The 22,265-nt window shown below is 43.9% G+C and overlaps 1 protein-coding gene across 1 annotated transcript; it reads right to left on the bottom strand.

Annotated features, from left to right (window-relative positions):
* Positions 1-2,665: 2,665 nt before the first annotated feature.
* Positions 2,666-6,187, bottom strand: LOC120054634 (charged multivesicular body protein 7-like). Its single transcript, XM_039002131.1, has 11 exons — positions 6,082-6,187; positions 5,612-5,897; positions 5,339-5,510; positions 5,060-5,245; positions 4,762-4,895; positions 4,604-4,652; positions 4,389-4,508; positions 4,126-4,224; positions 3,541-3,598; positions 3,179-3,415; positions 2,666-3,092 (listed from the first exon to the last, which is right to left on the bottom strand). Exons 2-11 carry the CDS (start codon positions 5,866-5,868, stop codon positions 3,037-3,039), a joined length of 1,368 nt encoding a protein of 455 aa, XP_038858059.1. The 5' UTR covers positions 5,869-5,897; positions 6,082-6,187; the 3' UTR covers positions 2,666-3,036.
* Positions 6,188-22,265: the final 16,078 nt, after the last annotated feature.

Here is a 22,265-nt window from a genome sequence, read left to right as displayed (position 1 = left end):
TCCTGTTGGAAGGTAAACCTTCGCCCCAGTCGGAGGTCCTGAGCACTCTGAAGCAGGTTTTCATCAAGGATCTCTGTACTTTGCTCTGGTCATCTTTCCCTCGATTCTGACTAGTTTCCCAGTCCCTACCACTGAAAAACATCCCCACAGCATGACGCTGCCACCACCATGCTTCATCGTAGGGATGGTGCCAGGTTGCCTCCAGACGTAACGTTTGGCATTCAGGCCAAAGAGTTCAATCTTGGTTACATCAGACCAGAGGATCTTGTTACTCATGGTCTGAGAGTCTTTAGGTGCCAAGTGGCAAACACGAAGCGGGCTGTCATGCAGTTTACTGAGGAGTGGCTTCCATCTGGCCACTCTACCATAAAGGCCTGATTTGGTGGAATGCTGCAGAGATGGTTGTCCTTCCGGAAGGTTCTCCCATCTCCAGAGGAACTCTGGAGCTCTGTCAGAGTGACCATTGGGTTCTTGGTCACCTCCCTGACCAAGGCCGTTATCCCCCGATTGCTCAGCTTGGCAGCCAGCTCTAGGAAGAGTCTTGGTGGTTCCAAACTTCTTCCATTTAAGAAGGATTGTGTTCTTAGGACCTTCAATGCTGCAGAAATGTTTGGTACCCTTCTCCATGTCGGTGCCTCGACACAATCCTGTCTAAGAGCTCTAGGGACAATTCCTTCTACCTCATGGCTTGGTTTTTGCTCTGACATGCACTTCTTCGATGAGGTTTAATGGCGGTTGGCATCCAATATGTTGCATTACCGCCACCTACTAGACTGGAGTACACCTCCCTTGTACTTCGCTTAATTAAAATAAATCTACCATCTAACTACTCACAAAAAATAAATAAAACCACCCTACTCCACTATTTAATCATTTAGTCTGACCTCATACCAACAACCTGAAATGATGGTACATCACCACTTAACACACCCTACAACTCTTCTGAAGTCAAGTCACGAACACCCAAATACTTCTCTGCAGCTGCCACCACAACCTCAATATTCTGCGACTTACGTTCCATCCATGCAGTAGTTGATAACCATTGCTATAAATGCTAAAAATCCAATCTTACTGAAATAGATATCACTTTTTGGCCTATCCCTCTGTACTGGTACAGATCTACTACTCACACCACTCCTCTCAGGATCCCTCCCTCTTGATCCATTTCCCCCCCCCTACTTTCTTCACTGCCTCAGCATATGACAACTTCTGCACTACTCTAACCCTGGAAACCTCAACATGCCTCTCTCGCACGGGACATTTCTGATCCCCAGCCCCATGGGCACCCCTACAATTAACACATACCACGACTTTCCCCAATGCTACACATTCCTTTGTCTCATGCCCTTCTGCACACTTCTCACACCTAGGAACCTACCTCCTACAGACTTCTGCCACATGCCCATAAGCTTGACAACGGTAACAACGTAATGTAGTCGGTACAAAAGCTCATAGAGGATAACTTATATCCTAACATCACTTTGTCAGGCAAAGACTCATCAAAACTCAAAAGAACAGACAACGACTTTCACCAACACGTCTGAGTCGCACCAAACGACAAGCATCACAAACACTGGGAATCTTCCCCTTCAGTTGGTCAACTTTTAAATGTTCTGCTACCCTTGTAATCACTCCATTCAATGGCGCCCTTTTCTTGAAAGCGAAACAAAACCACATTTCTTGCCCCCATTCGTTTAACTCGAGTGCCTTCTCCCTCTGACCAGCAGAAACACAAACAATTATCACAAGACCACTTCTGTTTACCCTCACCAATTCCACAGCACCCAACTCTGTTTTCACCTACCCTGAAACAACAAATGAATCAGCCAAAAGGCAAGGGCCCACTTTTTCCAAAAACGTCACTCCTGTCAGACTCAGCTTTATCCTGAACCTCGGTGCAAGCCTCAGGCTCCGAGAACTTCACCACACCTACCACCTCTGATACGTCACCCTCATTCACTTCCATTTCTCCTCCTGTCTTCAGCTCACTCATTTTCTACCATTCTTCAACAAGCCATCTCCCCTTTTCCTGCCACTTTTAACCGACGCTCACCATCTTCCTCCCTCTGCCTCTTTTTCCCCTCCATTACTCCTCCGTATACGTCTCCTTATGATAATACTGACCTTCTAACATACATCTTGTTCTTCCTTTCTCAAAGGACACCATTTAACCAGCTGTCATAATCTATACAAGCAGCACAAACCCCTCAGGATGTAGAGCTCAACAGTGCATCCCACTAATAATGCAGCTGCTACAGCTTGATGTTATTCTTTTTCAAACACTACCGTGACACTTTTCAATTTCAAACAAATGTGCTCTCAGGGTCCATGACTTCCACCAGCTCTGTCCGTAATCCACCTTTAGCTGGAACCGCTCTCTTTCTCTACCTCGCCAACAATCCTGACATGCACTGTCAACTGTGGGACCTTATATAGACAGGTGTGTGCCTTTCCAAATCAGGTCCAGTCAATTGAATTTACCACAGGTGGACTCCATTCAAGTTGTAGAAACATGGTCAATGGAAAAAGGACACACCTGAGCTCAATTTCAAGTCTCAAAGCAAAGGTTCTGAATACTTATGTAAATATGGTATTTGTTTTTAATACATTTGCAAACATTTCTAAAAACATATTTTCACTTTGTCCTTATGGGGTATTGTGTGTAGATTGATGAGGGGGGGAAATCATTTAATAATAAGCCTGTGATGTAACAAAATGTGGAAAACATCAAGGGGTCTGAATACTAACCCGAATGCACTGTATTTGGCAGTTATTATCATACAACCCAACCTCATTACAGTCAATCTGAAATAGTGGCTTTATAATTTGGCATCATGATTGTTACCGATATCTTTATTAGAGTGAATGATAAATAAACTTCCAAAAAGTCCACTTATAAGTACATTTTAAAAGTGTATCAGTGATCAGAGACATCAATAAGCATGTTACGAAAGACAGATCACACTATTTTTGATCACTGTGCCCAAACACTGAGGGTCAGGGTAATATTGCAGTTTACTTATTTTATTAGTGTTGTCACTGTGCAGACTCAGCCCTCTTCACTGGCGAGGTACGATCTTTTTGTTGAAGACCTAAGGGAGTGATGCGTAAACAAAGGTTACTTCAGTAGCCTCTTTTGAGGTAGTATTTTAAAGATAAAGGAACAAGAGAGGCATACATGTATCTGCAAGGGTTAGACGGCTCAGCTCTTTGTCCAGTTCCTCATCTGTGATATTGAAGTGGCTTTGAGGGACTAAGGGCAAAGCACACAGCAGATCATCACAAAGGGAACCAGATTCCCTGACAGGTGAAAGAGGGTGTGACGGTACTTCAGGAAGTGTGGAAGGCCTATCCAGAGTAGAGTTCTCCAATAAAGATCTCAGCTCATCCTCCAGCTCGTCTGTGTCTGCATCCGCTAAACAAATATCAATAGGATAATTGATCATTTCTCAGACCCTCTGGATATTGGAAATGTAATTATGAAATTGTCTAAGTTAGGCACTACAACCAAGTAGATATATAATATGGGATAGGACATACTTGAGTTGAGCGCTCCACCAGCCAGAGTTTGGTTCACTTCATCCTGAGTGTCACACAACTGTAATACCAAACGGCAAGAAAATACATTTAGATTGATGTGGACATGCAACAACTAACAATTAGTGGTGGAGAAAGTACCAAATTGTCATAATTGAGTGCAAGTAAAAGATATCTTAAAAGAAAATGGCTCAGTAAAAGTCACCCAATAAAATACAAATACTACTAAAAGTATTTGGTTTTAAAAATAGTTAAGTATCAAAAGTAAAAATAATTTCAAATCATTTTTATTAAGCAAACCAGACGGCACCATTCTTGTTTTTACGGATAGCCAGGGGCACGCTCCAACACTCAGACATAATTTACCAATGAAGCATGTTTTTAGTGAGTCCGCCAGATTTGAGGCAGTAGGGATGACCAGGGAAAATGTATGGAGTAAAAAAAAATCTTTACGAATGTAGTGAAGTAAGTTGTAGAAAATATGAAAAGTACAGATACCCAAAAACTACCTAAGTAGTACTTTAAAGCATTTTTACACCACTGTCAATAACAGCAACTAAATGCAGTCCCAGTGAAGAAGAGTCTGACCTCTTGGATTTGATCCACAAGGCTCTCAGCTCCTTCTACAGTCCCATCCTTCAGAGAGAGTCGCAGTGCTGACACTCCAGCCTGATATGCCTGTATCACCTATAGAGGCAAGCAGAAAGAGGCATAGAGAACAGTTCTACATTTTACTGCATGTAGAACTAAGAAGAGTGACGACAACAGCCACAAATTACTCACATTGCAAATTTTAGGTTAACTTTAGTGCTTGCTCTGTTTTGGCTAGATTTTGTTTTTTGCATACTCACCAGTTTGTCTGTCTCTGAGTTTGCTATCCTGTCCAAGATTCCCTTCACATTCTCCAGCTGGGCATTTAAGCCGTCTGCTTTCCTCTCAACTCTCTTTCGGCTTCTCAAATACCTCAGGGCCTGGGGGAGAAAAATGTATTGAGGTTTCCCAGACAGCCTTTGAGTTTTGGTGCAGGACAAAAAGTCAACACAGGATCAGAGGATTGTAAATCTACCTGAGATTTCTTCCCTTCCCGTAGCAACACCCTAGCTTCTTCTTTGCACCTACAAAAAGACAATACAGCACAAGCAGAAATGACACCAAAAAAAAATGTAAGACTGAAGATTAGAGAAACTGCACGAGACAACGCTAAATGATGTGTCAGGGACGCACTTCTCTGCCTCTAGACCCAATGCCTTCACCCGCACTTCAAGCAGTCTCTCACTGCGCTGTAGCTGGTAGATGCCTAGGTCCACATCATTGACTGAAGACACACGGTCCTGTCCTGGCTGAGAAAACTTAACAATCTGTGAAAACAAACAAAACATTGGCTCAATGCAACACATTGATACAGTGACATTGTCCTCATAACAATGTGTGTGAAATCTCATGGATAATGGTCTGAGTTACTGCAGCCTACAATGTAGCCTAATAATATGCTCACTTCAATTAAGCACTCTCATATCCTCACCTTCTCGCCTTCATGCAGTGATACTGTCACCTGCTTCTCCCTCTGCAGCTGTAGCAGAGCCATACACAGGGTACTCTCATCAATACAGACATGGGACGACAGTGTCTGGAGCTCCTGGAAGGACAGGAGAGAGCAGTTGGCCACTGGGGAACTCCAGTAGACATCAAGCAATTCTGCTGCCTTTTCCTGAAGGAAACATACAGAAAATAAAAGGTTAGTGTTAAATGGATAAACCTGCTAGCCCCATGGTCATGTTTTTAATTAATTAATTATACACACCTTTACCAGTTCAATGACAACAAACGACTCGTCCAAAGTAACCCCACTGCTACCCAGAAGAGTTGAAAAGGTCCATTTTAGAGGCTTCACCAGCAACAGGCCAAAACCCCAAGACACCCACCCACAGTCCACATTTGCTGCAAACTCTGACTCTCTTTGTATCTTGCCGCACCTGCCAGAAATACAGACACGTACAGTAAGGCAAGGATAGTGGTACTAGGTAGGTTATGTTTTTCTCACACTTTAGCAGATGGCATTGCATTGATATTTTACCTAGCCATGCACTGAATGACAGTACCCAAACCCAAAGGTACAAATCCTTTTCTCTGAAAAATCTTGTTCAGCTCTTGCAAATTAAAACAGACGGTTCCGCGACTTCGGCAGATTTTAAGAATGAGTGATGTCCAGAAATCAATTTTACTGTCCCAATCTTTTGAGTTGACATCTCGGTTTTCTTTGAAGTCGGAGAATAGGAAATTCATCCGTTCATCGTCCTCCCACTCAGGTGGCAACGTTACTTCAGTAGACATTTCTTCCCCAAGATTTGATGGAACTATTTCTGTAGAACAAAAGACACAGAGAATGTGTGGAATGCATAGCTAGCTAGCAGGCAGAATAGCAACAACGTCATCAGCTGACCAAGGCTATCAAGCTGAGCTCTGTAGTAAATTCAATCTCAGACATGTCCAATTACACTAGAGTAGTCTATGATATATTTTCACCATGATGAGCAAACAACTAACCAATGCCTGCTGTGTGCTCCACAACATGTTGTTTTGAAGTTAGCTTGTTGCTAGCAGCTAACTTCCTCAAACGTCAGATTTGCGCTTTTTCTGCGCATGGTCACGATGGTCGGGATAACAAGGTTCACAGTCAGCAGCGAGGGTTTTGTCTAGAAGTTATACAGTTTATGTCAAAACATACTTTGCGTAGCAGCCTGCTACTAGCAGGTTAGGTGAAGTAACGTAGCAGGTTAAGAGAAGTGTGTTAGGGTTAGCTAAAATGCAAAAAAAAAAAAATTTGACATCAATTTAACATAAACTGTATCCCATCTAGACATGACCGGGTCTGCGGGGAGACGCTGGTCAGATTCTGAATACTGAAGGGGCGGATTGGCCATCTGGCAATGGCTGGACCATTTTTTAAATTTGGGTGGGCTGGTAGAAATGGACACACACAAAAATATGTATTTTATATGTAATAGTTTTTGCCAGTTTGGGGGGGGGCTTCTGATCAGCATGGTGCAGCAGCTGCTGTCTCTGTGTTGTGCTTTTTCTCAGAGTTGTAAAAGAAAGCAGATCAGAAACTGGCTGCTCTTTATTTGACTGATGTAGCTGGCAAGGTAACTGCTTTTTGACTTAACAGAAGAAAAACAAATGTATTCCCAGTGCTGAGCCAGAAGTGCAACTGACATGTTTGACTTAACAGAAGAAGGGAGAAACAATTATTCCTAGTGCTGAGTTAGTAGTGTAACTGACATGTAATGTTAGCTAATGTTTCATCCCCTCTCCACTGAAGTTATGTCGGAAGAGAATTCACTAGCTAACTAGTAGCTACCACAGCCAGTTCAGCTCTAGTCTCTAACAGCTGTTGTGTGTTAGGAAATGTTTTGTAGCCTTTTCGTCCTGTTTCAACAGAAGTAAATTAATTGGCTAGTGTTCGCCAGTTGATTTACCATTAGAGCTAGCCAACAGTTGGCTAACGTTAGCTAGTTAGCTCACTAACTTTAGGTATTATTTTTGTCTCAATCACACTAGATCTGAATTAAACGATGAAACCAGCGGCCAAACGATTGAAGACCGATATTCTGACGTTTTTTGACAGCGCAATGTGAGTTTTTGTTAGAGTCAGTAGGTATAGCAATGTAATGTTATTTATTTGTCAGTTTCCCTAGCTAACTCCCTACTTTTCACACTGACACGGTATAAACAGCTCAACAGACTACACTGTCATGGTGCACAGTCAGTACACAACACAATATTGATGATGATGAATGGATTTTTTAAATTTAACCTTTTATTTAACTATGCAAGTCAGTTAAAAACAAATTTTTATTTTACAATGACTGCCAACACCGGCCAAACCCTCCCCTAACCCGGACGACACTGGGCCAATTGTGCGCCGCCATATGGGACTCCCGATCACGGTCAGTTGTGATACAGCCCGGGATAGAACCAGGGTCTGTAGTGAAGCCTCTAGCACTGAGATGCAGGGCCTTAGATCTATGCGCCACTCGGGAGCAAAGGTATGTTAGAATGTCCAGTCATGTTCATATAATCTCAGACAAATTACTGCAGTTTAAGACCATCCATAGATCCATCCTATATACCAGTGAAACTGAATATCATGCTCATAAATGTAATTCCTCTGCTGGAAGTGTAAAACACAAAATGGTACATATTTGCATATGTTATGATCTTGTGAAGACTGGCCTAATTCTGGCAAAGAGTATGTTCTTTTATCTCAGCATGTCTACAGATTCTTCCTTCTCCCTGTTTTTGTTTGCTTGGAAACATTGATACTGGAGACTGATATCAGAAGATTCTGTGTAGCTTAGCATTTATAGTGGCTAAGAAATGCATTGCTATTAATTGGAATGTTGGTTATCCTCCCTCAATGTCACAATGGAAATGTCAAATTAGGTATCACTAAATTTGATTTATTACAAGATTATACTGTGCATCTTTCATAAGGTTATAGAATAGGTTACTATATGACAAAAGGGGTCTGTATAGAAAACATTCGATTTTTTTAATGGAGCAGTTGCAAATAGATCTTTTTTTTCATGGAAAACGAGCGGTGGTGATTTTAGCATGTAAATCTTGGTGGGGCAAACTCCAAAACATATTTTCTTATGCATGTCAGCAAAGCCACTACACAACACTAAACCATACATTAGTAGGGAAAGAGAAAGGGGGATATTGCACTATAATGGTGACAAACGGTGCCCACAAACTGTTAGGGCCGACATAAAGCTGTACCGACAGCAGAGCTTTTTTTTCAGCACCATGGAGTGAATCCTTACCACCGCTACACCTGGCTATCAGCGGAGCCTTGTCTGGCAGCGAAACAGTTAATTCAGCCTCATTTACTGCCTTTTTTAAAAACATAGCTGATATGGATGACTTGCTTAAACAAATGTAGTTTCTACTGACAATAACAATTTCGATTAAGACATTAATGAGCGAGCTAGGACGGACGTAGTCAATAACTATTTGTTCAGCACTTTTGAAATTTCTCTAAAACAGGCTATAGGCTAAACAGTCAAAACAGTAAGCTAAGTTAAGAGGGGGAAAGGGACCAAATTATTAGGGTGATGCACATGGGCTACTAAAAGCTTACTACACAACATATACTCAGTATTACTTTCTTAACCACAGTATACATATCTCCCTGGCATTTTACATCATTATGCAGTAGCATACAAGACATTTTTAGACTCACCTTGTTGTGCTGTGCTCACTTGAACAGAAAGGTGGCACGACAGTCCTTTTGTAGGCAAACTTTGTCATCAAACGTTGTCATCAAAGTCTGCCATTCTCTGTATTTATGGTGCTTTCAAGACAACTGGGAACTCTGAAAAAAGCAAGGTCAAATCATGACGCCAGTGATCTTCAGAACGGAGCTCTAGAAAGAGGCCAGACTTCCCAACATGGAATTCCAAGTTGGATGTCCATTCAAAGCTTATTTTCCCAGTCGGAGCTCTTTTAATTCAGAGTTCAGTTGACAGCATAGCCAATATATTCAACCTTTTATGGCCCATGGTGTTGTATGTGAATGTTTATCCTTTTAATCTTGGAAAAGAAACCCTTAAACACAGATTTGGACCATACACCCACTCCACTGAATAGCAGGATTGTGATTGCTTTGCAACACTTGCAGTTAGCGACTGATTCCTTACAAACCACACATTGTTGAATTTGCAATTTCCAATTTGTTGTGTAATGTTTATGTTCAATGGCCGATGAACACCGATACACTTTATCTATAATATCACTTCATATGACAAGGATTGAAAAGGATTTGCCTGTAGATTTTGTCTTGATTCATGATGATGACTGCTTGTCTAGCTTGGTAGCTAAGATTTTGAAAGTATGATGTTGACATGATCAGTCCAATCAAAGCTACGGTAGATATGACAGGATTTGATGTCATTTTATCTGTGGCCAATGACCTTGAGCCTTCTTGGATGGGAGCTTCTAATGTAAATCACACAAGGGGCTTGAATGTTTTAGCTCTCCCATAGATGTAAAATCTTAGTGAAAATCTTAATGACTTAGTGTCCCCATGAGTGACAGAACACTGAGCCAATCACGGTGCAACTAGAGAACATTACCAACCCCTACGCTCCGTATTTTCTGCGGGCTGCCACAACACCACAGAAAGCACTGCGCTAGGCTGAAACACCTGCATTTTGGAGCTGCCTTACTCAAGAAGCAAAAAAGAGACCATGTTTGTATGAGGATTTATTAATTCAATGATAATTTGTTTTCAAACTAAAATGTGACATGTATTAATGTCAAAATGACATGCAATTTTTTTTAAATTATACACACACACAGTGCATTCGGAAAGTATTCAGACCCATTCACTTTTTCCATATTTTGTTACGTTACAGCCATATTCTAAAATTGATTAAATAATTTCCCCCCTTCATCTACACACAAAACCCCATAATGACAAAGCAAAAACAATTTTTGGGAAATTTTTGCAAATGTTATGAAATATCACATTTACATAAGTATTCAGATCTTTTACTCAGTACTTTGTTGAAGCACCTTTGACAGCGATTACAGCCTCGAGTATTCTTGGGCATGACCCTACAAGCTTGGCACACCTGTATGTGGGGAGTTTCTCCCATTCTTCTCTGTAGATCCTCTCATGGGGAGCGTTGCTGCACAGCTATTTTCAGGTCTCTCCAGAGATGTTAGATCGAGTTCAAATCCAGGCTCTGGCTGGGCCACTCAAGGACATTCAGAGACTTGTCCCGAAGCCACTCCTGTGTTGTCTTGGCTATGTGCTTAGGGCCATTCTCCTGTTGGAAGGTGAACCTTCGGCCCAGTCTGAGGTCCTGAGCGCTCTGGAGCAGGTTTTCATCAAGGATCTCTGTACTTTGCTCCGCTCATCTTTCCCTTAATCCTGACTAGTCTCCCAGTCCCTGCCGCGGAGGGCTTTCCAAGTCATTTCCAAGTCATTTCCAATCAATTGAATTTACCACAGGTGGACTCCAATCAAGTTGTAGAACCATCTCAATTTCAAGTCTCATAGCAAAGGGTCTGAATAGTTATGTAAATAAGGCATTTCTATTTTTTATTTGGAAAAATGTCTTAACCTATATTCACTTTGTCATTATGTGGTATTGTGTGTAGATTGATGAGGAAAACAATTAATTGTATACATTTTAGTATAGGGCTGTAACGTCAGAAAATGTTGAAAAAGTCAAGGGGTCTGAATTCTTTCTGAATGCACAGATAGGGTTCTGCCTGTATCAAGGCACAAGGCGAGACCCAGATGCAGACACAGGAGGCAGATGGTTGGAGTCTTGCAATGTTTATTAATCCAAAAGGGGTAGGCAAGAGAATGGTCGTGTACAGGCAAAAGGTCAAAACCAGTTCAGAGTCCAATAGGCACCGAAGGGCAGGCAGATTAAAGGTCAGGGCAGGCAGGGTGATCAGGCAGGCTGGAAAGTAGTCCAGAGTCAGGCAGTGGTCAAAACCGGGGAGGCTAGCAAAAGAGAATAGAAAAGGAGTACGGGGAAAAACACGCTGGTTGACTTGACTAAACGTACAAGACGAACTGACACAGAGAGACAGGAAACATAGGGATAAATACACTGGGGAAAATAAGCGACACCTGGAGGGGGTGGAGACAATGGCAGGGGACAGGTGAAACAGATCAGGACGTGACAGCACCCCCTCCCCCAGGGACGCCACCTTTCAACCGCCGGGGGGGGGGGGGGGGGGTACTAGGGTGCCGGCGGTTGAAATCTTGGGCCAGGCCCTCATCGCCGATGTCTTTAGCAGGAACCCAGCACCTCTCCTCCGGGCCATAACCCTCCCAGTCAACCAGGTGTAGAAACCCCTGCTCCGTGGTCGAACACTCAGGAGGCATCTCACCGTATACGCTGGCTAGCCATCGATTACACGTGGGGAGGGATGGGCTTGGAAACAGAAGTTAAAGGACAGTGAGACACGGGCTTAATTCTGGACACATGGAAAGTAGGGTGGATACGGAGGGTACGGGGTAACATAAGACGGACTTCAGTGTAACTAAGGACTCTAGAGATGGGGAAAAGGACCAATGAAATGGGGAGACAGCTTGCGGGAATCCGGATGACAGGCTGGCTGACGACCAAATAAGAGTGCAGAATGCCTTCCAGAACTGAGACGAGAACTGAGGACCCCGATCAGAGACCATGTCTACTGGGAGTCCATGGAGCCGGAAGTCACGCTGCACCATAAGCTGGGCTGTCTCCTTGGCAGAAGGTAGTTTGGGGAGAGGGATGAAATGGGTGGCCTTGGAGAACCGATCGACTACCGTCAGAATGACAGTGTTGCCATCAGACGGAGGGAGCCCAGTGACAAAGTCCAGAGATATGAGACCAGGGACGATGAAGGACCGGTAGTGGCTGAAGGAGGGCAGAAAGGAGCTTGCCGTGGAGTCTTGTTCTGAGCACACACTGTGCATGCGGCGACGAAGGCAGAGACGTCAGGAACCATGTCGGAGGAAGGCTAGGGGATGACAGGTCAGCCTGGAGGAATGAGCCCATTCCAGGACCTGTGACCGGACTGGGTTAGGGACAAACAGCCGGTTAGCCGGGCCCTTCAGGTCCAGGTTGGGAGCGTTGCACCTCGCGAACCAGGTTCTCAATACCACAATCCACAGTGGCAGCAAGGCATGAGGTAGGGAGAATGGTTTCAGAGGTCGAGGGTGTGGCAGAGTATAGGTGGGAGAGAGCGTCAGGCTTCACATTTTTTGACCCTAGGCGGTAGGAAATGGTGAAGTTGAATCTGGTAAACAAGAGGGCCCACTAGGCCTGCCTGGAGTTGAGGCACTTGGCTGTACGGAGATATTCCAAGTTTTTATGGTCGGTCCAGACCAAGAATGTCTGTTCTGCTCCTTCTAGCCAGTGCCTCCACTCTCCCAACACCATCTTAACCGCTAGGAGTTCTCGGTTGCCTACATCGTAGTTCCTCTCTGCAGGATTGAGACGATGGGGCAGGAAGGCACAGGAATGAAGCTTTTGGTCCTGGACAGATCGCTGGGACAGGATGGCCCCCACTCCAACATCCGAAGCATCAACTTCCACCACAAATTGATACGAGGGGTCCGGATGGATGAGGATGGGTGCTGTTGTGAACCGATGCTTCAGGTCCACAAAGGCTTTGTCGACAGCTGGAGACCATTTGAACAGTACCTTGGGAGAGGTGTGTGCCGAGGGAGGGGGGGGGGGGGGTGGATCCTGGAAAGGTGAAAGCAGTGGTGGATTGGCCTCAACCAACATCCAGGGTGCAGTTGCAATGGTTTCTTGGTTTTGCTGGCAGCCAGAGCCGCCAGCCAGCCAGGAGCAGCCAGAGCCGCCAGCCAGCCAGGAGCAGCCAGAGCCGCCAGCCAGCCAGGAGCAGCCAGAGCCGCCAGCCAGCCAGGAGCAGCCAGAGCCGCCAGCCAGCCAGGAGCAGCCAGAGCCGCCAGCCAGCCAGGAGCCGCCAGAGCCGCCAGCCAGCCAGGATCCGCCAGAGCCGCCAGCCAGCCAGGATCCGCCAGAGCCAGCCAGCCAGGATCCGCCAGCCAGCCAGGATCCGCCCCTCAGTCCGGAGCTGCCCCTCATTCCGGTGTTGCCCCTTAGTCCGGTGCTGCCCCTAGATCCAGTGGGGTTAATTTGGAGGGTGGCCATTTGGAGGAGGCTACGGAAGCGGGGTTTGACTATGGTGGGGTGGGGACCACGTCCGGAGCCGGAGCCGCCACCGTGGACAGATGCCCACCCAGACCCTCCCCTAGACTTTAGGTGGTGCGCCCGGAGTTCGCACCTTGAGGGGGGGTTCTGTCACGTTCCTGACCTGTTTTCCTTGTTTTTGTATGTGTTTAGTTCGTCAGGGCGTGAGTTGGGGTGGGCATTCTATGTTATGTGTTTCTATGTTTAGGTTATTTGTCTATTGGCCTGATATGGTTCTCAATCAGGGACAGGTGTTTTACGTTTCCTCTGATTGAGAACCATATTAAGGTAGGCTGTTCTCACTGTTTGTTTGTGGGTGATTGTTCCTGTGTCTGTGTCTGTATGCACCACACGGGACTGTTTCGTGTTTTCGTTAGTTTGTGTAGTCTGTACCTGTTCGTGCGTTCTTCGTGTATATGTAAGTTCTCAAGTTCAGGTCTGTCTACGTCGTTTATTGTTTTGTAGTTTGTGTAAGAGTTTTCGTGGTTCGTCTTGTCATTAATAAATATCCATTATGTCTGCATACAACGCTGCGTTTTGGTCCGACCCTTACTCCTCCTCCTCATCCGAGGAGGAGGCATTAGACAGCCGTTACAGTGACACTATTATTATTATTGTTATTACAGTCGTTTACTGTTTGTTCTCATTGTTGGAGTGGACATGGCGCCGACAGAGATGGCGCCAACAGAGATGGTCTCCTCGCTTCGCGTTCTTTGGAAACTATGCATTATTTCGTTTTTTAGGTATTATTTCTTACATTGCTACCCCCGGAATTCTTCAGTCTTATTACATACAGCCGGGAAGAACTATTGGATATAAGAGCAACGTCAACTTACAACATTACGACCAGGAATACGACTTTCCCAAAGCGGATCTTCTGTTTGGACCACCACCCAGGACAATGGATTGGATCCCAGATGGCGACCCAAAACAACGACGTCGCAAACAGAGCGGTCTTCTGGTTAGGCTCCATAGACGGGCTCATCGCTCACCGCTCCCGAGTATACTACTTGCCAATGTCCAGTCGCTTGACAACAAGGTAGACGAAAATCGGGCAAGGGTTGCCTCACGGAAACATGGCTCACTCCGGATATGTCATCAGAGTCGATACAGCCACCCTGTTTGTTCACGCATCGCGCCCACAGAAACAAACATCTCTCTGGTAAGAAGAAGGGCAGGGGTGTATGCCTTATGATTAACGAGTAGTGGTGTGATCATAACAACATACAGGAACTCAAGTCCTTTTGTTCACCTGACCTAGAATTCCTTACAATCAAATACCGATCATATTATCTACCTCTTCGATTATAATCACATCCGTGTATATCCCCCCCCTCCCAAGCAGACACCTTGAACGCCCTGAAAGAACTTCATTTGACTCTATGTAAACTGGAAACCATATAGCCTGAGGCTGCATTTATTGTAGCTGGCGATTTTAACAAAGCTAATCTGAAAACAAGGCTCCCTAAATTTTATCAGCATATCGAATGTGCGACACGGGCTGGCAACATTCTGGATCATTGCTACTCTAACTTCTGCAACGCATACAAAGCTCTCCCTCCTTTCGGCAAATCTTAACCACGAATCCATTTTTGTTGCGAACCACTGCTTTTAATCATGGCAAGGCGACCGGAAACATGACCGAATACAAACAATTCCCTTCGCAAGGCAAAAAAAAGCTAAGCGTCAGTATAGAGACAAAGTAGAATCGCAATTCAACGGCTCAGATATGAGACGTATGTGGCAGGGTCTACAGTCAATCACGGATTACAAAAAGAAAACCAGCCCCGTCGCGGACACCGACGTCTTGCTCCCAGACAAATTAAACAACTTCTTTGCTCGGTTTGAGAACAATACAGTGCCACTAACATGGCCCGCTACCAAAACCTGCGGGCTCTCCTTCACCGCGGCCAACGTGAGTAAAACATTTAAACGTGTTAACCCTCGCAAGGCTGCCGGCCCAGATGGCATCCCTAGCCGCGTCATCAGAGCATGCGCAGACCAGCTGGCTGGTGTGTTTACGGACATATTCAATCAATCCCTATCCCTGTCTGCTGTTCCCACATGCTTCAAGAGGGCCACCATTGTTCCTGTTCCGAAGAAAGCTAAGGTAACTGAGCTAAATGACTATCGCCCAGTAGCACTCACTTACGTCATCATGAAGTGCTTTGAGAGACAAGTCCAGGATCATATCACCTCCACCCTACCTGACACCCTAGACCCACTCCAATTTGCTTACTGCTCCAATAGGTCCACATACGACGCAATCGCAATCACACTGCACACTGCCCTAACCCATCTGGACAAGAGGAATACCTATGTAAGAATGCTGTTCATCGACTACAGCTCAGCATGTAACACCATAGTACCCTCAACTCATCATTAAGCTCGAGACCCTGGGTCTTGACCCCGCCCTGTGCAACTGGGTCCTGGACTTCCTGACGGGCCGTCCCCAGGTGGTGAGGGTAGGAAACAACATCTCCACCCCACTGATCCTCAACACTGGGGCCCCACAAGGGTGCGTTCTGAGCCCTCTCCTGTACTCCCTGTTCACCCATGACTGTGTGGCCATGCACGCCTCCAACTCAATCATCAAGTTTGATTGACACTACAGTGGTAGGCTTGATTACCAACAACGACGAGACAGCCTACAGGGAGGAGGTGAGGGCCCTTGGAGTGTGGTGTCAGGAAAATAACCTCACACGCAACGTCAACAAAACAAAGGAGATGATTGTGGACTTCAGGAAACAGAAGAGGGAGCACCCCCCTATCCACATCGATGGGACAGTAGTGGAGAGGGTAGTAAGTTTTAAGTTCCTCGGCGTACTCATCACGGACAAACTGAATTGGTCCACCCACACAGACAGCGTTGTGAAGAAGGCGCAGCAGCGCCTCTTCAACCTCAGGAGGCTGAAGAAATTCGGCTTGTCACCAAAAGCACTCACAAACTTCTACAGAGGCACAATCGAGAGCATCCTGTCGGGCTGTATCACCGCCTGGTACGGCAACTGCTCCGCCCACAACCGTAAGGCTCTCCAGAGGGTAGTGAGGTCTGCACAACGCATCACTGGGGGCAAACTACCTGCCCTCCAGAACACCTACACCACCCGATGTCACAGGAAGGCCATAAAGATCATCAAGGACAACAACCACCCGAGCCACTGCCTGTTCACCCCGCTATCATCCAAAAGGCGAGGTCAGTGCAGGTGCATCAAAGCTAGGATTGAGAGACTGAAAAACAGCTTCTATCTCAAGGCCATCAGACTTTTAAACAGCCATCACTAACATTGAGTGGCTGCTGCCAACATACTAATTCAAATCTCTAGCCACTTTAATAATTAAAAATTTGATGTAATAAACGTATCACTAGTCACTTTAAACAAGTTCCACTTTATATAATGTTTACATACCCTACATTACTCATCTCATATGTACATTTGAAGTCGGGAGTTTACATACATTTTAGCCAAATACATTTAATCCTTAAAAATTCCCTGTCTTAGGTCAGTTAGGATCACCACTTTATTTTAAGAATGTGAAATGTCAGAATAATAGTAGAGAGAATGATTTATTTCAGCTTTTGTTTCTTTCATCACATTCTCAGTGGGTCAGAAGTTTACATACACTCAATTAGTATTTGGTAGCATTGCCTTTAAATTGTTTAACTTGGGTCAAACGTTTCGGGTAGCCTTCCACAAGCTTCCCACAATAAGTTGGGTGAATTTTGTCCCATTCCTCGAGAAAGAGCTGGTGTAACGGAGTCAGGATTGTAGGCCTCCTTGCTCGTACACTCTTTTTCAGTTCTGCCCACAAATTTGCTACATGATTGAGGTCAGGGCTTTGTGATGGCCACTCCAATACCTTGACTTTGTTGTCCTTATTCCATTTTGCCACAACTTTGGAAGTATGCTTGAGGTCATTGTCCATTTGGAAGACCCATTTGCGACCAAGCTTTAACTTCCTGACTGATGTCTTGATGTTGCTTCAATATATCCACATAATTTTCCTCCCTCATGATGCCATCTATTTTGGGAAGTGCACCAGTCCCTCCTGTAGCAAAGCACCCCCACAACATGATGCTGCCACCCCCGTGCTTCACGGTTGGGATGATGCTCTTCGGCTTGCAAGCCTCCCCCTTTTTCTTCCAAACATAACGATGGTCATTATGGCCAAACAGTTCTATTTTTGTTTCATCAGACCAGAGGACATTTCTCCAAAAAGTACGATCTTTGTCCCCATGTGCAGTTGCAAACCATAGTCTGGCTTTTTTATGGCAGTTTTGGAGCAGTGGCTTCTTCCTTGCTGAGCGGCCTTTCAGGTTATGTTGATATAGGACTTGTTTTACTGTGGATATAGTTACTTTTTTACCTGTTTCCTCCATCTTCACAAGGTCCTTTGCTGTTGTTCTGGGATTGATTTGCACTTTTCGCCTCAAAGTACATTCATCTCTAGGAGACAGAACGCGTCTCCTTCCTGAGCGGTATGATGGCTGCGTTGTCCCATGGTGTTTATACTTGCGTACTATTGTTTGTACAGATGAACGTGGTACCTTCAGGCATTTGGAAACTGCTCCCAAGGATGAACCAGACTTGTGGAGGTCTACAATTTTTTCTTGGCTGATTTCTTTTGATTTTTCCATGATGTCAAGCAAAGAGGCACTGAGTTGGAAGGTAGGCCCTGAAATACATCCACAGGTACACCTCCAATTGACTCAAATGATGTCAATTAGCCTATCAGAAGCTTCTAAAGCCATGACATCATTTTCTGGAATTTTCCAAGCTGTTTAAAGGCACAGTCAACTTAGTATATGTAAACTTCTGACCCACTGGAATTGTGATACAGTGAAATAATCTGTCTGTAAACAATTGTTGGAAAAATTGCTTGTGTCATGCACAAAGTAGATGTCCTAACCGACTTGCCAAAACTATAGTTTGTTAACAAGAAATTTGTGGAGTGGTTGAAAACCAAGTTTTAATGACTCCAACCTAAGTGTATGTCAACTTCCGACTTCAACTGTACCAATAAGTACACTTAATCCCAGGATTACACATAGTGCCTTTGCTTACTCCCTTTAGTGCTATTCAGCCTTTTAACAAAATACACATTCTCTTAACAGATAACACCATAGTAGCAGCAGTTACCGTGCGGTAGCAGAGAAAACAGTCTATGACTCGGGTGACTGGAGTCTCTGACAATTTCTGTGCTTTCCTCTGACACCGCCTATTATATATGTCCTGGATGGCGGGAAGCTTGGCCCCAGTGATGTACTGGTCCGTACACACTACCCTCTGTAGCACCTTACGGTCAGATGCCGAACAGTTGCCATACCAGGCGGTATTGCAACCGGTCAGGATGCTCTCGATGGTGCAGCTGTAGAACCTTTTGAGGATCTGAGGACCCATGGCAAATATTTTCAGTCTCCTGAGGGGGAAAAGGTGTTGTCATGCCCTCTTTGTTGGTGATGTGGAGACCAAGGAACTTGAAACTCTCGACCCTCTCCACTACAGCCCCATCGATGAGAATGGGGGCGTGCTCAGCCCTCCTTTTCCTGTAGTCCACGATCAGCTCCTTTGTCTTGCTGACGTTGAAGGAGAGATTGTTGTCCTGGCATCACACTGCCAGGTCTCTGACCTCCTCCCTATAGGCTGTCTCATTGTTGTCGGTGATCAGGCCTACCACTGTTGTGTCGTAAGCAAACTTAATGATGGTGTTGGAGTCGTGCTTGGCCACGCAGTCATGGGTAAACAGGGAGCACAGGAGGGGACTAAGCACGCACCCCTGAGGGGCCCCCCGTGTAGAGGATCAATGTGGCAGATGTGTTGTTGCCTACCCTTACCATCTGGGGCTGGCCCGTCAGGAAGTCCAGGATCCAGTTGCAGAGGGATGTGGTTAGTCCTAGTGTCCTTAGCTTAGTGATGAGCTTTGTGGGCACTATGGTGTGGAACGCTGAGCTGTAGTCAATGAACAGCATTCTCACATAGATGTTCCCTTTGTCCAGGTGGGAAAGGGCAGTGTGGAGTGTGATTGCGTCATCTGTGGATCTTTTGGGGCGGTATGCAAATTGGATTGAGTCTAGTGTTTCCGGGATAATGTTGTTGTGTTATATGTACTGTAACTCAGTAAAATCCTTGGAATTGTTGCTTGTTGCGTTTTATATTTTTATTCAGGATATGTAATTTATCTCTATTGAATTAAAAAATGATCAGAAAATTCTGGAGTCCTATTTTGATAGTAAAATTGAGCAACTATAGTAAAAATTCATGACAATCGCTGGATAATGTTGCGCATCAACATATCTTGCATTCTTGCTTGGACGTGTTAATTGAAACAACTTGTTTCTTCAATATCTCAGTAGGTCTTTTTATTATACTTCTTAATAAAGCACTCTGTATGACTTTATAAGATCATTACTCATGATTTGGTCCGTCCAACCAAATTATGGGCTGGTGCTACCAACTGTAAAAGTTAGTGGCACCAGTGACACCAGGGGAAAATGTTACTCTGGAGCCCTGTAATACTAATTAACACTTATGTTGTTGATTCAGGGTAACACGTATGACAGGCACTAATTTACCACTGTAGCCGTACAAATTGCATTTTAAACAAATAGGAGAATGGAGTTGTTCCATGTCATTTCAGCAAGCCATGACACCCACCATCTCAGATTGTTCTGCAATTGTTTTTGTAGTTACAAACAGGTAAAATTGGCATTCCTGAAACATAATTTTGTTGAAATTAAAATGTATTCCGGAGATTGATTACACCCAATTTTGCCTTTTTTTATTTATTTATAGGATTCAGATAATATTCAATAAACATAGTACCGAATATTCGATTTGGACCAAACCTTTTCCTACCAATGAGAAAGACATGAGGACAATTTTTTTTTTGTCAAATGCCAATAAGCTCCCTGCACAACTCATTCCATTCCATTCCAACAACCAGTATACAGTTTCAGGTCTCTGTTTGACAAGTAGTATGAAGCTGCGGCTTGGAGTATTGCTTCTCCATACGATGTAATGTATTCCCTATGAATCTGGTGATGTTTTTTCCCCCTGTTCTGAGAAATTAGTAATTGGAAGTCGCTTGCATTATTTACCATAAAGTAGTGTGAAAGTACCAGGTTTTGGCCACTAGCTGCCACAGTTCCTGCAATACCACCACACTTTTATCCATTTTGCTGGTCTCTTGTGTTTAATAAATAGATTACAACATTATCTGAATCCTATAAATGAAAATGGTGAATTCAGGAATGCTAATCGTATCTGTTACTAACTACAGAAGTGATTTCAGAACAATCTGAGATGATGGGTGTCAAAATCCTCTTGCTTTTTGAGGTGAAAATGACCCAATGGTTAAATTAGTATTATTTAGAGACTCACCCCCAATTATTTTTTAAACTTTGTTGCATTTACAGGGACTCGTGACTCATTCAGGGGTCTGAGACCCCCCTGGGCCCCCCGTAATTCAGACTCTGCTCACACTATACCCCCTTCCATGGTGGTAAGGGTCAAATACAGTAGTGGACCATACAATCACAACACTCATAATATCCTACTAACAATGTGTATATACCGGTATAGGCTATTCGAAGAATAATGTTGAAACAAGTTATTTTATTTTTGACAAAAAATGTGACTAATGCTGGGGAACTTTGTTCTAAAGCGATGTCCACACCAATTGGATGTAGTGACCATAATATAGTAGCTATATCCAGAAAAGTCAGGGTTCCAAAGGCTGGGCTTAAAATAGTGTAGGCCAATAAGAGATCATACAAAAAGTTCTGTAGTGATTCTTATGAAGATATTTTTTATTTCATTTTTTTATTTCACCTTTATTTATACAGGTAAGTCAATTGGGAACAAATTATTTTTTACAATGACCTGTAATGAGCAGCATCCAGACGCTGCACTTGATGCATTCTTCCAGTTATCAATAAGCATGCACCAACACCACAAGCATTGTATTTGGTACAAATAATTTCGATAAGTACTAGACCTCAGCTGAATCTGATAATGAGTAATGTGGCTGTTGAGCAAGTAGAGGAGACTAAACTTATTGGTTTTACCTTAGAAGGTAAACTGTTATGGTCAAAGCATATTGATTATGTTGTTGTAAAGATGGGGAGAAGTATGACTATGATAAAGATGTGCTCTGCTTTTTTAACAACACATTCAACCAAACAAGTACTGCAGGCTCTGGTTTTATCACATCTTGAGTATTGCCTGGTTATATAAATATGAGCAGCATTCACACAGAGGACTAATATCAACAAGATGCATTCATTTCTCTTGGCTCAAGGTAGAGGAAAGATTGACTGCATCACTTCTTGTTTGTATGAGAAATGTTACTTTGTTGAAAATATCATACAGTTCTGACAGACATACCCCACTAGACATGCCACAAGGGGTCTCATCACAGTCCCCAAGTCCAAAACAAATGTAAGGCAACGAACAGTATTGTACAGTGCATTCGGAAAGTATTCAGACCCCTTGACTTTTTCCACATTGTTACGTTCCAGCCTTACTCAAATGGATTCAATTGTCCCCCCCCCCCATCAATCTACACACAATACTCCATAATGACAAAGCAAAAACAGACTTGTAGATATTTTTAAAATATATACAGTTGAATGCCAAGAGTGTGCTGTCATCAAGACAAAGGGTGGCTACTTTGAAGAATCTCAAATATATTTTGATTTGTTGAACAATTTGTTGGTTACTACATGATTCCATATGTGCAATTTCATAGTTGTGATGTCTTCACTATTATTCTACAATGTAGAAAATAGTAAAAATAAAGAAAAACCATGGAATAAGTAGGTGTGTCCAAACTTGTGACTGTATGTAAGTATGTGTGTATATATATATGTGTGTGTATATATATATATGTATATATATATATATATACACACACACACGGTGATGACAGGAGCTTGACAACCTTCCAGTCCTATTCAGTTAACCAAACATTTATTTAGGGAAATCTGTACAT

The sequence above is a fragment of the Salvelinus namaycush genome, chromosome 1, assembly GCF_016432855.1.
Source record: "Salvelinus namaycush isolate Seneca chromosome 1, SaNama_1.0, whole genome shotgun sequence".
Classification (NCBI taxonomy): Eukaryota; Metazoa; Chordata; class Actinopteri; order Salmoniformes; family Salmonidae; genus Salvelinus; species Salvelinus namaycush.
The sequence above is the reverse complement of the archived record's forward strand: the minus strand, read 5'-3'. Positions and strand labels throughout refer to the sequence as shown.